The sequence below is a fragment of the Rhipicephalus sanguineus genome, chromosome 10 (genome assembly GCF_013339695.2).
Source record: "Rhipicephalus sanguineus isolate Rsan-2018 chromosome 10, BIME_Rsan_1.4, whole genome shotgun sequence".
Lineage (NCBI taxonomy): Eukaryota > Metazoa > Arthropoda > Arachnida > Ixodida > Ixodidae > Rhipicephalus > Rhipicephalus sanguineus.
In genome coordinates this window covers 83,862,293-83,878,065 of record NC_051185.1, presented here as the reverse complement: position 1 = coordinate 83,878,065, position 15,773 = coordinate 83,862,293, and the positions used below count along the sequence as shown (strand labels likewise).

Genomic DNA, 15,773 nt, shown 5'->3' with positions numbered 1-15,773 from the left:
TCCAGATTTGGCATCACTAAATAATAAATTATGTTTGTACAACACTTGAAAAGAAACACGCTTGTTTTTCCCTCGAAAGTACGAATTATCTATTTATAGAAGTAACAGTACTGTATTGAGTGAGAAACACTTAACGTATCGTCTGCTGCGATGCCAGGTGCGTCTGTTCAAGTGGTCTGCCTCCAACGCATCTTTCGTTTTGTTGTGAAGTCAAGTCAGAGGAGCGCGACGGTGCGTCTACTTAGCTTCGCCGTCGTTTTGCAGCTGATTTGAACGAGTTTTGATAAGACGCGCTTATCAAACAAACGTGAACTCGATGCAGTTTGCTGCACTGACATGGGACGCTACATCTGTGCGCAGCGGTGAGTGCACGACGCTTGGCTAAAACTGTCAAATACAACCTGTAAAGCTGCAGCGTCGCAGCAAACCAACAGATCTAGCGGTCTTCAGCCTCTTTGAACAATAAAGGCGCCGCTTGAGTGCTTTGGAACGCACCCCACTACCCACGCCTCGCGAAGAACGAAACTGAAACTGTAGAAAAAGATCCGTGGACAGTTCGCTAGCTAACGCTATCCAATCCGAAGCCTGTACTTCCCATCATTCCCATGGTGGTTGAACGATCGCAGCGCCAGTTTCCTCTCTAGGGTATTGTATGAAACTCTATGGGCCAGTGCTAATTGAGAGGCTTAGGAAACAAGTTTGCATTCATTTCTTGACAAACCAAACAAGTCGGGATGCTGTACACTACTGTGAACGATCAGGACACTGAAATGTGACCTTGCTGTGAAAGTGGAGTGAAATCAAAACAGGCCGGCTTAAAAACAGTTTTTCTGAAAAATGTCCTTTACATAATAATGCAAATAACCATGAAATTACAGAGTTAAAGCTCCGCACAGTCAACGCAGTGCAATTAGACTGCTTCTGCTGATATAGCCTGTGTGCTTTCCTTGTAGACTACCCATGTCTGCGCTTCACTTTCATTCACACTTCCATCATGTGTGGTTGTTCAAGTATCATTGATAAGGATGTTGTGCAAGCGATTTATAGTTTAGAGGGACATTAGATATACAGGGATACCATACATAACACAAAATCTTGTCTAGACCAGAGGCACAAACTACATTATTTAAGGAAGAGAGGGCATGGAGGAGGGGGGCGTTCTAAACCACTATATGTGTGTATGCTATATTTTATCATACATTTGGTGTAAGAAAATGTCAGGAAAGCAGTGCGGTTGAAAACACCCCCTCCCTTCGCTCCCCCTTTCATGCCAATGGTCTAGGCTGATTTTGTTTTTCGAGCTTTTCTTTCGTAATCCCTGCATATAATTATCTGGTAAAATTTCACCTCTTTTCTTATTAGGTACTAATAATCATACCTTCCCGACAAAGGACATGAAAGTTCCTTGTTTTTGAACGAATACTACTGGCACACTTGAATAATACATAATTCCCTTCAACATTCTTTGGATAATATGCACATTCCATGCCTGCCTCGCATGTGACACTCATTTCCAAGTTTTACACGCATTTGCTGTAACACTGCTTTCAGCACTGCAGTGCGATTTTGTGCATGGAGGTGTGCAGCACAGCTCAGTTTCACAGAATTTCACGTTATGCAGAACTGAGTATCCTCGCGTTATGTGGTGATTTTAACAGGAATCGAACATATAGTAACACTAAGAACTGCAATATTACACTACCATATACTAGAAAAGCTTTTCTGTAATGACATGCCTACACCACGGCAGCTTTCCCGCAAACATTAACACGGCACATGGTGTTACTAACACTGTCACGCTAAGTGCAGACTTGGTAATTGAAGACAGAATTCGGTGTGCAGGCTCTAGATGCTTGTGAAGGATATTATGCAGGCTACCAAATAGTGTTCCTTGCTTAAAGGTGGTTGGAACTACAAGTGGAAACTGCTGTGCAACTTTTAATTGTGTTCATTTCTTCATCCTGTCTATTACAGCGAAAAGAAGGAACCTACACCCGCCTGAAGAACAACCGGCAGCAGAATCTCGTGTGAGGCATTAACTATTCCTACTAGTCATGTGTACCACTACAGTTTCTGTTGTTACCGCAGCTTCTATGGTGAGCTCAACTAGTACTAGGGAATGTTTTTTTTTTTCTACCTAGTGTTGTATTACAGCTAACAGCAGCTAAATGTACAGGCATTCCAAGACTGCTGGGCTCTCATGCGTCACTTCCACTTGGCTGTCCCTAAATCTCCAATCACCATTACAAGAAAAAAAGAAAAGATCTCGCTTGGATTTCCTCCGCTTCAGCTGTATTTATACGCAGCGGGACGCATTGCCAATTCATTCTGCAGGTGACTGTGACAGAGCAGCATTGCAAGAATCATGCCGCTAGCAGCTCGCCTGGGGAGCTATTATATGCAGCGTGATTCGGCAAAACTGCACAGTGTTATTTCATCTGTTGGCTGAATCAACAATACAAGTTGTTGAATTAGCCTTGTTTTACGACGCTAACGTTGGCGATTGACCATTTCTTTGCCGGGCAAGCCCCATTAGAAAGTGCTGCAGGAGTTGCCCAACAGTCCAACTGAAAGACCTGTCAATTGTCTCGCGAATACTCAGCATTTTAGTGCTTACTCCACTACAGCAAATCTACTTAGCATGTCTGTCGGTAATAGTAGATGTGTTTGAGAATGGCTCACAGAAATGCAACTTCTCATTCAGTGGTTGTTCACACGTCAGCAAGTCGAGGTTTGATGGGGAATACATCTAAACCACGGACAGTATGTTACCATATTGCGCATGCTAGCATTCAGCACACATTACTGCACTTAGGTACTCCGTATCTGAAGATATGTCTTTTAATATCACTCTGTTACATCCTCCATAAGAAAGTCACACTTCTAAGGCAGTGACTACTAGACTTTGTCTACCTATAAACCTTGATGTATTCACCTTGATGTAGCATTCAGCACTGACACCATTACACATTTTAAATGTTTCTACTAACGTACACCCATGTGCTTGCTGTTCCAATTGACTTAAGTAACAGATGTAGGAAATTGAAGGCAGCAGTGATTTACTATGTAAATAAGACAGTCTTTGGCAGCTTTCTCACGAGACATTTCAGGAGGCGTTTTGGTACAACAGTGATGAACTGAGCATTTCTGTACCTTATTGCACCTTTGTATTGTAATATACTGTGGTGTGACTGTGATGCCCATGAGAACAATTTTATTTGTAAAAAAAATGTTTTTATTTGTGTTGTGTGTTCGTAAGTTTTGTTTATGTGTGTATTGTTAGCCACTGTCGTATGTGCTTTCAATAAACAAGGCAAAAATCTCCCTACTGTATAGAGTCATTCATTTCATGGTCCTGCACATTGAGCTTCATTATTTTTGTAAAAGTGGGAGTGAAATTGTTCCACGAGCTCTTTAAGCGTTTTAACAACCACATGGGACACCGTGGAACGTGGTGCAAGAATGAAAAGATGCTGTGATTAGCATGGTTTGTACTTATCAAATGCCAACATGCCCACCTAGTATGTGCCATGTGGTGACACGAGGTGAAACATCCGTGAACAAGGGGTGTCTTTGTAGCCAACATTTCGACAAGAGGAGTTGTCTTCTTCAAGGCCGCAACCTTGAAGAAGACAAGAACGCTGGTCGAAATTTTGACTCCAGCGATGCCTTGCATTCACGAATTTTTTGCCTCTTCAAGCTTCCATCATCCCCTGAATTTCTGCCTTTTATGGGTGACACGAGTTGTCCGTATAATGTACTGGCAATGAGCAATTGGTCCGAATATACAAGAAGCATACCTCGGTTTGGCTAGGAATTCTCAAGGCACTGCGTAAACCACAGTTTAATTTCTCGAAGCGAACCGATACAAAATTCTTGTCCGACAAATTTCCACTCTATCAAAACACAATTAGATACCATTACATTGTTAAAATTGTAAACTTTCAACGTGGCTTGTAAACGCATTGAACGCATCTACAGTATTCTGGTTGTGAATTCTGGGAACAATGTGAGACTACAAAAGCACGTGCTGGGTAGACACTAAGTGGTGCTTTGCAATGCATTAACTGACTTCGACGATGGGTGATGATCACGAGAGGCAGAACAAATATGAATGAACCTGACTTGGAGTACAAGTACAAAGCTTAGACACATTATTTCATGCTCCTAACTTCACACACTCAGCATACAATCACCAGAATTACCCAAGCTTTCACAGAAATCACTGAACAGAGAATGCCGCTGGAGCCGACATAATGACAAGTGGACTTGTCTTCGTCGAGGCAAGTCAGAACGCAGGCTTCAGTGATATTAGCTGTTCAACACTTTTTCATCACTTTAGGCCTCCATGTTGCCCAGAACATCTGCCAAGCTTTCATAGCCATGTGCAAGGTATCTGCGTGACTTCATCTATCGGGTCAAATCTGCACATCCTTTTACAAGCTCAAAGAACAGCGTAAAAAAACAACACTACATACAGAAGAAGACGTACGCAGCGCTTCTTTTGCATGTCCTGCCATTTTTTGTACTGTCGCTTTGAAGTACGTATGAACAACAAGCCCAGCTATCTGCACTTCTTAGGAGCTTCTGGTGCCCGTTTACCACTGTCCACAGCCCATGCAGAAATGGACATAACCAGAATGAAGCCAATACACTAGCTAATGATCAACACAAGCCACTAGTCGTACTAGTAATTACACTGAAATGACAGCTATATTGCCTGTGCTGCAAGCAATACCTTGTACTTGCTGCGAGTGATACGTACTAGTAATACCCGATGTCAAGCTCAGATGCGCATAAAAGCTGACATGCTAACCCAGCATGATGCTGAAAGACTACTGCCACATATGAACTGAAGAGGAATCTTTTCGATGGGCTCGTTTCTTTGTTAGACACAACAAATAAATTCAGCAGACAGTGGGTTCGGGTCGCACTGACAAAAAGGGTATTTTTTTCTGTCCACTTAAATTCATTTCAATTTACATCATAATTACTGCACTACAGTTAATGACAAAAATTAATGTACCCTGTGCTTTCCATGGCCAAATTGTCTGTTGAATTAATTGGTTGTGTCTTGCTGCCGCATATGAAAGCTGACTGCAAAGTCCTCGAGAAGATTGTCACGACTTCTTTACTGATTTCAACACAAGAGCATCAAGTACTGAAAACAGCCGTGATTGTTTTTTTGGCTCGTCGAAAAAAAGGTGGGCCGAAAGATTCAGGACTTCTTGACTTAAATCGTATGGGCAAATGGCACGCACATTTTATAGTCAGGCAAACGTTTGTATGTCACATAAGCATTGCATCTCGTAAACTTGTATGATCATGCAAGATTTTACTATATATATGTGTTCCCACAAGGTAATCAGTTGGGTGGTTCATATGGCCTATGAGATTTCTCTTGTCTGGGGAACAAAACCTCTCGGAATATAGCAGTGGAAGCACCGGGACGATTCTGCAGGATGTGTCGTGACGTACCATATAAATACTTTGAATTTGGACGCACTGCAGTGTGTTTTCCTGAAGGAAATGACTATCGATTTGTTGCAGCTGCTACCATGTGTCAATGAGGGCCAGCACAAAGCATTATTGTGCTAGATAATAGAAGTGAAAGGAGGAAGGGAACACGGCCACAAACGCAACATCAGGGCTCGTATTCGTCAAATTTCCATCTCTTTGTGTCCCTCTCCCACATCAACACTTCTTTCATTATAGCACTTTAAAAAATATCGCCCAGTTGACAATGCCGCTGTAGTATGCACTGCACCTTCAAAACCTAGGCAAACAACGCTAATGTGAGCTCCTTTACAGAAGGCTGTTTGCACTTTCTGGATAAGGCATTAAGAACACCATAAATCAATGCATGCCTGACACCTACTCAATGTGCCGAAACTATCACTGCAGAAAGCAGAGAATTCGTTTGAACATTATGTAGTTTTTTCTTTAATTTTTTATTTGTTCTTGCCATATATCCATATAATACATATTTATTTCGATACCTTCAAAGCCAAAAGGCGGTACAGTACAAGGGAGCGGTATTTGAAATAGATGAATGCAAGTAGTAACAATTTTACAGTGCTATGACACATTTATAAATAACAGCGGCTAACCGTGCTTTAAGCTTTCGGAAGTTTCGGTTCACTTTGATAGCAGCTAGCTCATAATTAATTTTACTTTTCGTAACGTCCATTCATCGTTTCGAGCGGGCATTTTCATTTTTTCTTTAAATTTTGCTTCGAACGCACGCATGACACCAGTGCCGACTACCTAAGGGTACTTAGGTCGAATTAGTTTCCATTTCAATACAGCGATAATATTTAATCTTGACATTCGCCGAGCCATCATGACTAGCGAAGTGAGGCCACGTCCAGTGACTGTGGCCCTGAAAACTACACAAGGCGCAACAAAAAAGATCGCTCCAAGCATAAGCGACGCCATAATTCCGCTGAAAAAAAACGAAGATACATAACATAGCATCATTAAGCAAAACTGGGCGGGACCCAACGGGCACATCGCGCTGCTTGTGTTGTCTCACTACGTAATGGTCGTTTCTCGCAGAAAAATAAAATTCAGCCACCCAGCTGTGTATTTGCAGCGAAACACCACGAAACCGCTCCAGGTATTATTACGAAGACAGCGCCCGAATCGAACGCAACAGCCAACCAAACTACCGAGAAAGAGCGGCCTTTGAAACTCCCGCCATTCAGCCATGGATTTGGGACGAATTGCAACCGAATCTTAAACCGTCCGCACCGCGGTTCTGAGCTGGCCTCGGCGTTAGCCGCTAAGGAATCGCTGTATGTTAAACAAGAGGCTCACCGTAACTGCCTTTAGTTCAAAACTATTCGAATAACTAGACGGAATGGGGTAGTACATTCTGACTCCTCCGCAAACGCCGCGCGACCGTTGAAACGGTTTCGTCTTCCCGTTCGCGCACACACCACGGCAGTGGAAAGAACATGACTGCGACGCTTACCTTCGTGAATCTCCGTGATGCATGTTCGCTGAAGTAATCCAGGCAATCAAAGGCACCAAGCACAACAGAGTAGTCGAAACGCGCACCAAGACACACAGAAAGCGCAGCCTCTCCGCCGTCACCCATCTCCGCATCCGAAAATACAAACGCACGCACGAACACCAACGGCCGTCGCGCACATTGTTGCTAGGCGAGCGCGCTCTTCTCTGCTACGCGCGCAGCAGAAGAGCGCTAGGCAGCGTTACAGTGTGGCAGCGTGCTTTAGCAGCGTGCTGGTGTATCTTGCCTCTAACTTGGCCGCGGTACGCACAGGTTTAGAGTGGAACCATTCGGACTTGGTTAGAGCAGAAAAAATGTGTAGCACAGGAAACACAGACACAAAATAAGACTGGAGATGAGGAGACGACATACGAGCGCTAAGCACTCGTATGATCGTCTAATGTTTTATTTTGTGTCTTTGTTTCCTGTGCTGCAAATCGTTTCTGATGTGCAACTAATAACAGGCCCAAATCCTCACACTATTGGTCATAGCGTTGTGACCAGGTAGATAATAGTGTTGCTCTTAGTTTGCCGAAATTGACGAGCAGACGCTGTACCGAGTTTCAGAACGTGGAAAGCGAAACTAGAGTGTTGAAGCTTTGTTGGCTACATTAGGATATGAAACTGAGTGTGTTCACAGGTACTAATGTGTAGCTTTTCACGATGTTTTCAAGTGAAAGGTGGCAAAGAAGGTCGTTCGCCGATTGTGTTCGACTAACGGACAAGAGAAGCACTTTGTTCGTGCGAGACGTTCTACGGTCGTTGAGCTTTAAATAATACAGTTGTTGATGTAGGTAAAGGTTTGGAGAAATATCTAACTGAGAACTGCCTTACGCACTAATAACTGTTACAAAGTTCATCGTACGGTTGGAGAGGCGGACATTCTACACGTATGCCGTCCCTGCAGTGCAGACTTGCACAACCCTTGCCCGCGCCAAGCATGTACGGAACAGCGACAGCTCCTGAAGCCTATCTTATGTTTCTTGTGTAAACGATGTATTTTGAGATCTGTGACTGCATGACATAGAACGTGCGGTAAAGGTGCTGCGTATCACGCCGGTGATCTCACAAGCCTGCTCGGGCAGCACAAATGAACAAGTGAAAAATTGGCATGAACAAGATGGCGGACATCACGCTCGTGTGCGCTCTCAAGTGGATCTAGTCAGGAGGGTACGTTAAAAAAGATGTGCTCACGGGAAAGGCGATAACCCTTTCTTTTCTCTTTCTTTGGAAGAATCGTACGTGTCCTGTTTTTTTCTTTCCTTTCCTTTTGTTCTACTGAAACGCAACACTTGTCAAATGCATTCGTTGAAACGATCCGCTGCGCGAAGTCCATTTGAGCACGGGCCAGCGGCCCACGATTGAATGCGTGTTTTGCCGTGTTGTAAGTTTCGTCGAATTAATCTGTTGCACCTTGCAGCGGCTCATGGCGTCAGCTTTCTGTAAAGTCTTTGGTAATCATGAACCGTGAACAGTAATCTGCTCAGCAATAAATCGGTTCTGCACTCACTTGTCAGGTGCAAACTTTCGCATTTAGAGATGTTGGAAACAACCACAAAAACTACAGCGACACATTTTTAAATTATATTGTTTCTGCAGCACATGCAGTGTTAAGCATTGAGTATAGCCGTACTTTCAATTAATATTTGCTTGAAAAAATAGCAATCTGTCAGTCAGCTAGACTGGGTAATGGACGGTTAAACATTAAAGAAGTGATAATCACAATGGCAGGATTTATAGCGAACTTCTTTTACAGCCTTAGCAATGAGAATGTTAACATAAAAGATCAATTTTCTCTTCTTTTCGCGAGACCTTCGTTCAAGGTTGTCTCACACAGAGGGAAAAGTTGCGGCGCGACGCCAGGCAAGTAAGTGGTGATGTAAATTAGGTGCGAAAAATCTCCCGGAACAGGCGTCATATCGTGTCACGGGCGTGAAACCCTGCATTTTTTTCTCTTTTTTTTTTTTTTTTGCTGAAGCGAAAGAACGAAAGAGCTGCGAAGGATTAGTGTCATCGGAGAGTCAATAGGACTTTATTATCATAGATAGAATCGCACATGAATACAAATTTTTTGCAGAAATTTCTGCAGTTTAGAAGATGTACTGAATTTATTTTGAATTAAAGGCAGCCTTTACAAAGCAATTCTTCCGGATTCCGGTAGCTTTACATCGACGTTAGCTCGGTTTCATCGCAACGAACGCTTCCTGGACGCCGCCATAATCCCCTCTGGCCTGTGGTAAATATGCCCGACCCGTCCTCCTTCCCCCAAAATGCACTGCCGAGGCTCTGACGTCAGCGTGCTTTAGCCTTTGTACTCCCTTGCCGCAGTTATGAAAGGAGGTGCTCCGTTGAAAAGGTCTACAGAGAAACGAAGTAATTGTGATGAAGACAATGAGAACGCAGCTCGCTGTCTGAGCATCCTACTTGACACGGGAACGCGATTGTGATCACACAATTGCGAAAGCTATCGAGCCAATGCGTGACCCGACTCCTTTCGGCGGAGGAGTCATCCCGGCAGTCGTGGCCGAGTGGTTAAGGCGATGGACTAGAAATCCATTGGGGTCTCCCCGCACAGGTTCGAATCCTGTCGACTGCGGATCTTCTTTTTTTTAGTCATGATCTCTTTCTTTTTTTTTTTTAACGGAATGAACTATAAACGCACGACAAATCTATTCTGCGGAATCCCGCAAGGTGGACGAACGTGATAAGCAGGTTGTCTGAACACGAGTAAGATGCCTCGGGCAGGCTGGGCGACGTTTCGACAGGTGACCCTATTTTCGTCAAAGGCACCTTGCTGGCCTTGTCTTGAAAAGGTCAGCCAGTGACGCCACGTCACGTGGTGTCGCTGTCCGTATGGTCGTTACTTGTCATCTGCAAAAGAAAATACTGGAGAGGGAGTAAGCATGGTTGTTTCAGAGGATCGTAGTAGTTGAACAAGGGTTGAAAAAAGAATATTTTTTTAAAGAGAAAAAAAGCCCGCTCACATGTGGCGGGCTTAGTGCTCAAGAAACGCGAAGATGTAGGAGAAAAGGATCCGCTGGGGTGATGGGAGTGTCCTTATTGTGCTGGGGAAGCCGCGGTGTCGCCCCTCCGTCAGCTTGGAAACTGGCGACGGGAGGAGGACCATTGTATGTAAAACACAAACAAAAAATACGCATGTAGGCATTTAAAGGGGGATAACCGTTAAGTTCTGAAAGGCACCGTGCAGCGGATGCTACACAGTGACGGGCTGACGGACCAAGTCAGGGCTGTCCAGAGGGCCCGTGTGGCCCTAAATCTTGAAAGGAGGCTAAATCTTGAAATAAAGAAAAGTGCTTGCGAAGCGTTATATCCTGATTCAGAATATCTTGCTAAATACACGCATTAGGAAAAACGATAATCTAAGAGGGCTGCCTTAATCTGTTGTTGATTGCGTCATAGCAAAGCAGTTAGCAACGGTTGCCGACTTAGTTTTGCTGCGGCACGGGCTCCATTCCATCAGGCAGTCGTGGCCGAGTGGTTAAGGCGATGGACTCGAAATCCATTGGGGTTTCCCCGCACAGGTTCGAATCCTGTCGGCTGCGTTGACTTTTTAAAATTTTTCTTTTGATGTGAAACACCAAGAACTGTCAATTGTCGACAGAATAATTGTGATTATACGTGCCCCAAATGCGTGCGCCCGCGCTTCAGGGTGTGTGGTCTTTGGTATCATGTTGCAATCCGAAACTTTTATTTGTTGTCGGTTTTTACGAGGGCAAAACATTATAGGCTTCTTTCATTCATTTGCATACATTCAATTAAAGACATCAATAACTTTTTTTAACTGCATGACTTCAACTTTGTAAGGGTGTGTTCAGGCATACGTACTATATATCTATTTGTGATTGTGCAGATTGACATACCGAGTATCCGAACGGGAGGCTGCAGAAAAAGTGCGTCCCGGTTATGTTATATAACTTCATTCCAGGAATATGCCTCATATGGCGACTCAGGCAAAGCGAAACAAAGTAAATAAATCATAGCCCCCAGCAAAAAAAAAAAAAAGCGTTCTGCACCTCAGGTGGTTTTGCAGAGGGCCTCCGGGATCGGCCCACCTTTGACGAAGCGACGATATCATGTGATTAATTGATTGAAATAACTGTAATGTGATTGAAATAACTTTAATGATGTCATGTGATGATGTCACAGATTTTGGTGACCTGTCACGTCTTCACATTATGATTTTTTTTTGTTTTTCGCATCACTCGTGCTGAGGCCCACGGACACGTTTCGCATTTGATGAGGCATCTAGGGCTTTCGCCTTTGAAAGGTAAGAAAGAAAAAAGAAACTGAGACAAGTGACAGCACACTATAGTAGAAACGTCTCGATGGCCGCAGTCGCGCGTCGGACGTGAACAAAATGAAGTTAAAGAGTGTCATTGTGTTGCATACAACGAAATCCCGAGCGCTACTTTATCGCGTCGCATTTGACGTAACACCTTTTGTATTCACTGCGCTCGGCGAAGCGAGCCAGCCAACGCTTACTGCCTCAGCTGCGCCCGCAGGCGTGCAGTCGTGGCCGAGTGGTTAAGGCGATGGACTTGAAATCCATTGGGATCTTCCCGCGCAGGTTCGAATCCTGCCGGCTGCGCATGAAATTTTTTAATGCCTTCTTTTGATTTGTTTTGTTGTTAGATGCTGGGGATTATCTCTCGATGTGGTAACTTCTACACCATTATACACAGTAAAAAAAAAATTAATTGTACTTCTCTTTGGTGCCTCCTGACTGGCATTTTTATAACCCTCTGTAAATATACTAGCGAGCTCTGTCATGGAGACCTTGATGTACTCTCTCTGGAGAGTCGTGGGAGATGCGACTCTCCAAGGACAGTTAAAATGTTTCTTTAAAGAGAGTTATATATGTGGCAAGTCAAGACTTGACGAAAACAGCAACAAGTAATCTTTTTTTCTTCTTGGAGCGTGCGTGAATCACACCAAGTCAGAAGGGGTGCGCTAATGCTCTGAAGTTCCAAATACCGAATTCAATATTCTTGTATCCGGTTCACTCTTCGGATCGTGCAACCGTTATTCGTAATTGCGAATGTTTTTCTAATACTTTAGTGCATCTTTGAAAATTTCAACTGTACCCAAATAAATAATAGCTTGGGGGAAATTCCTGTTTCATTCGCGTAGGCTTAGCATCAGGCCCGTATAGCCAGGAGTTTTTTTCGGGGGGGGGGGGGGGGGGGGGATCCACTTGCTGAAAACCTTGGCTATTTGAGAAAGAGACCTATTTTCATTATTTATTTTTGGTAAAAACACTTCACCAAAATTTTGGGGGAGAGCCACCCCCTAGGGGTCCCTAGGGGGTGGCGGCCCCCGCCCCCGCCCCCGGCTACGGGCCTGCTTAGCATAGCGCTAAGACACGAAACCTTGCAAAATGCAGCATGCTGCGTGGGAGCCAGATTTGGCCGATCATTCGCACCGTCCGAAAAGGTTCACTTGCGATTATAATGCTAATATTACTCACCACTAGGGTGTGAAGAATCGTTCAGTGTTAATTCTAAGAGAGGATATTCAGTCAATATGCGAGAAACATTAAAGGGACACTAAAGAGCAAAACGATTTTTCTCATATTAGTAAACTATTCTTTTACAATACCAAGAACACCATGCTTGCCGCGAGAAGACGCTTAGTAAGCGACAAAACACGCAAAAAGAAAATGTGGGTGGCGACGCCACCTTGAAGTTTCCGCACCATTCGCCGTGACGTCACATGTTTTGACGGCGCCTACCAGGGACCACGTAGTTCCTAATCGGTAAAAATAAAGTACATTGTCCTCTGAGGGGGCCATAGACTTAACATACCAAGTTCGGGTTAATTTTGATGAGCCAAATGGCGCCAAAATACGATAAGTACAGTTTGGAATCCGTGACGTCACGCGGGGAGATTTCGGCGCGAAATTTAAAAATGAAACCTTGAACTTGATTTTCTCCTCTATCAATAAACCTATGATGGCGAAATTAACGACATTAGAGTTCTCAGAGCACAATTTATCGATCTAAACCGATTCATTGTTTCTTTGTAGTGTCCCTTTAACTGTTACGAATTAGACTACCCCATTCGACACGGTACGCGACGGGCACTGTTCGATTTTCACTCGATTCGGTCTCAAAAAAATGCGCGTCCGCACAGCCCTACAAATTACAGGGCGCGTAATTTTTGGTCGGCCGTGCCACAAGCAGCAATTTTTCGGCGCGGATGGCCCCCAGTTTCGTCATACTGACGTTCAAGCTTGTGTCCCACAGGTGGAAAAATTGCGGGATAACGCCATTTGCGTAAGCGGCGACATGAATTGAACGCACAGAATCGCCCTAAATGGGTGTCATATCTTGTCGTGGGTCCGAAGCCCTGCAAAATGCCTTCTTTTTTTTCTCCTAAAGCGAGAGAAGGAACGATCGAGCTGCGCAGAAATTTTTTCTGGCAACATCGGAGAGTGACCAACAGAACTTTATCATAACAAATGGAATCGCACGTAAATTTATTTTTTTTTTAAATATAGGCAATAGAGATCTTTCTGCAGGTTAGGAGAGTTTGAATTTACTTTGAACTAAATGTCGCCTTTATAAATCCAATCTTCCGGATGTCAGTACCCTTACCTCGACGTTAGCTCGGTTTCGTCGTAAGGAAGACATATTGTATGCCGCCATAATCCCATCTGGGCTGTGGTGAATATGCGTGACCCTCCCTCACCTCCTTCCCCCAAAATGCACTACCGAGGATGTGACGTCAGCTTGCGTCGGCCTTTGTACTCCCTTGCCGCAGTTATGAAAGGAGGTGCTCCGTTGAAAAGGTCTACAGAGAAACGAAGTAATTGTGACGTAGACAATGAGAACGCAGCGCGCTGTCTGAGCATCCTACTTGACACGGGAACGCGATTGTGATCACACAATTGCGAAAGCTATCGAGCCAATGCGTGACCCGGCTACTTTCGCAGAAGGAAGCATCCCGGCAGTCGTGGCCGAGTGGTTAAGGCGATGGACTAGAAATCCATTGGGGTCTCCCCGCACAGGTTCGAATCCTGTCGACTGCGAATATATTTTTTCCGCGCCAGGAAATGTTTATTTTTTTTACAGAATGAACTCTAATCACGCGAGAAACCTGTCCTGTGGAATCTGGAATCTCGCAAGGTGGATTAGGATACACAGGTCGTCTGAACAGTTAATACACCTTAGACAGACAGGCTAGTCGACGTTTCGACAGGTGGGCCTATTTTTGTCTACGGCACGTCGTCATCTTTGTGTGTGTTTGGGGAGGGGGGGGGGAGGGGTTAGTTTTGAAAGGTTTAGCCGGTTAAGCCACGTCGCTGTCGGTACTTGCAATGTCGGGTGTGTGCGTGCGTCTGTGCGGTGTTTTCTTTTTTTCGTTTTAGCGATTATTCGGCAAGGGCACATCAGAATAGCCCGCCTAACACGAAGGACTCAGCCACACACACACACGTGTGCACGCACACATACATACACGCACGCACACATCATCGTCATCATCAGAGGGAGTTGGTACTTGTCATATGCAAAAGCAGAAACCGGATAGAGAATCAGCATTGTCGCCTCTGAGGATGATTAGTAGTTCCTAAAAAAACGAACAGAAAGGAAAAAAAAAAGCGCGATAAAATGTGACTGCTGTTTTAGTGCTCCAGAAAGGCGGAGAAATAGTGGAAAAGAATGCACTTGGACGATGGGAGTGACTTTGTGTTGGGGAAGCCGATTTCGGCCATCCTTCAGCTTGTAAGTTGGCGACGGGAGGAGGGCCGTGATATGTTAAAATAATAATAATAATAATAATAATAATAATAATAATAATAATAATAATAATAATAATAATAATAATAATAATAATAATAATAATAATAATAATAATAATAATAATAATAATGATAATAATAATAATAATAATAATAATAATAATAATAATAATAATAATAATAATAAAATAAACAGATGCAGTAGGCATTCAAAGGGGCCTTTAACTTCGGAAAGGCACCATATATGATGTTTGTAATCATAGGCGTGCGCAGGGTTCCCCATCAGGGGAGGCGAAGGTTCATCGCAGCGCCCCCCCCCCCCCCCACTCTACTAAGTCAATGTATGGGGCAGATTTTGCGCCCCCCCCCCTTAAGTGACTAGAAGGGTCAATGTACGGGACAGATTTTGCGCCCCCCCCCCTCTTAGGTGATTAGGGGGGCGCCCCCCCCCCCCCCCCCTCTGCCCCCTCTGTGCGCACGCCTATGTTTGTAAGAGAGGTTCTAAATCTAGAAATAAAGAAAAATTCTTGCGAAGGAGTATGTCTTGATTCAGATTCTCTGGCTAAAATACACACATCAGGAAAAAGGAGAATCTAAGAGGGATGTCTCAATCTGTTGTTGATTACTTCATAGCAAAGCAGTGTGCAACGGTTGCCAACTTAGTTTTGCTGCGGCACGGGCAGTCGTGGCCGAGTGGTTAAGGCGATGGACTCGAAATCCATTGGGGTTTCCCCGCACAGGTTCGAATCCTGTCGGCTGCGATAACTTTTTTTTTTAATTTTGTTTTCTTGTTAAAAACAAAGAACTGACAGAATAACTGTAATCACATGTGTTCAGGATGTGTGGTCTTGGATAAGAAGTTGCAATCCACAACTTTTTTTGTTGGCTTTTGCGAGGGCTGAACATTGGCTTCTAGCTCCTTCATTTTGACACATTCGCTCTCTTAAACACGTCAATAACCATTTTAAGTGAATGTCTACATCCGGTAGGGGTGTG

General features: G+C 44.1%; 1 protein-coding gene, 1 long non-coding RNA gene and 5 other non-coding genes across 8 annotated transcripts in view; 6 read left to right on the top strand and 1 right to left on the bottom strand.

Moving 5' to 3' along the window:
- The window catches only part of LOC119372183 (Down syndrome cell adhesion molecule), a 45,160-nt gene extending 41,842 nt beyond the window's left edge, over positions 1–3,318 (top strand). For both annotated transcript variants that reach the window (XM_037642657.2, XM_049419987.1), the window contains exon 15: positions 1,975–3,318. In XM_037642657.2, the coding sequence (XP_037498585.1) occupies positions 1,975–2,031 (57 nt within the window). In that variant the 3' untranslated portion in view covers positions 2,032–3,318. The remainder of the gene's footprint in view (positions 1–1,974) is intronic.
- Positions 1–7,161, bottom strand: part of LOC119372186 (uncharacterized) — a 36,977-nt gene extending 29,816 nt beyond the window's left edge. The window contains exon 1 of the long non-coding RNA XR_005179457.2: positions 6,977–7,161. This is a non-coding gene — a long non-coding RNA (uncharacterized LOC119372186). The remainder of the gene's footprint in view (positions 1–6,976) is intronic.
- Positions 7,162–9,529: 2,368 nt separating this feature from the next.
- Positions 9,530–9,611, top strand: Trnas-aga (transfer RNA serine (anticodon AGA)). Its single transcript has one exon. It is a non-coding gene; the product is annotated as a tRNA-Ser (tRNA).
- Positions 9,612–10,496: 885 nt separating this feature from the next.
- On the top strand, positions 10,497–10,578 carry Trnas-cga (transfer RNA serine (anticodon CGA)). The gene has a single exon. It is a non-coding gene; the product is annotated as a tRNA-Ser (tRNA).
- Positions 10,579–11,542: 964 nt separating this feature from the next.
- On the top strand, positions 11,543–11,624 carry Trnas-uga (transfer RNA serine (anticodon UGA)). Its single transcript has one exon. It is a non-coding gene; the product is annotated as a tRNA-Ser (tRNA).
- A 2,360-nt stretch (positions 11,625–13,984) lies between these two features.
- On the top strand, positions 13,985–14,066 carry Trnas-aga (transfer RNA serine (anticodon AGA)). The gene has a single exon. It is a non-coding gene; the product is annotated as a tRNA-Ser (tRNA).
- A 1,390-nt stretch (positions 14,067–15,456) lies between these two features.
- Trnas-cga (transfer RNA serine (anticodon CGA)) lies at positions 15,457–15,538 on the top strand. The gene has a single exon. It is a non-coding gene; the product is annotated as a tRNA-Ser (tRNA).
- The last annotated feature ends 235 nt before the right edge of the window (positions 15,539–15,773 follow it).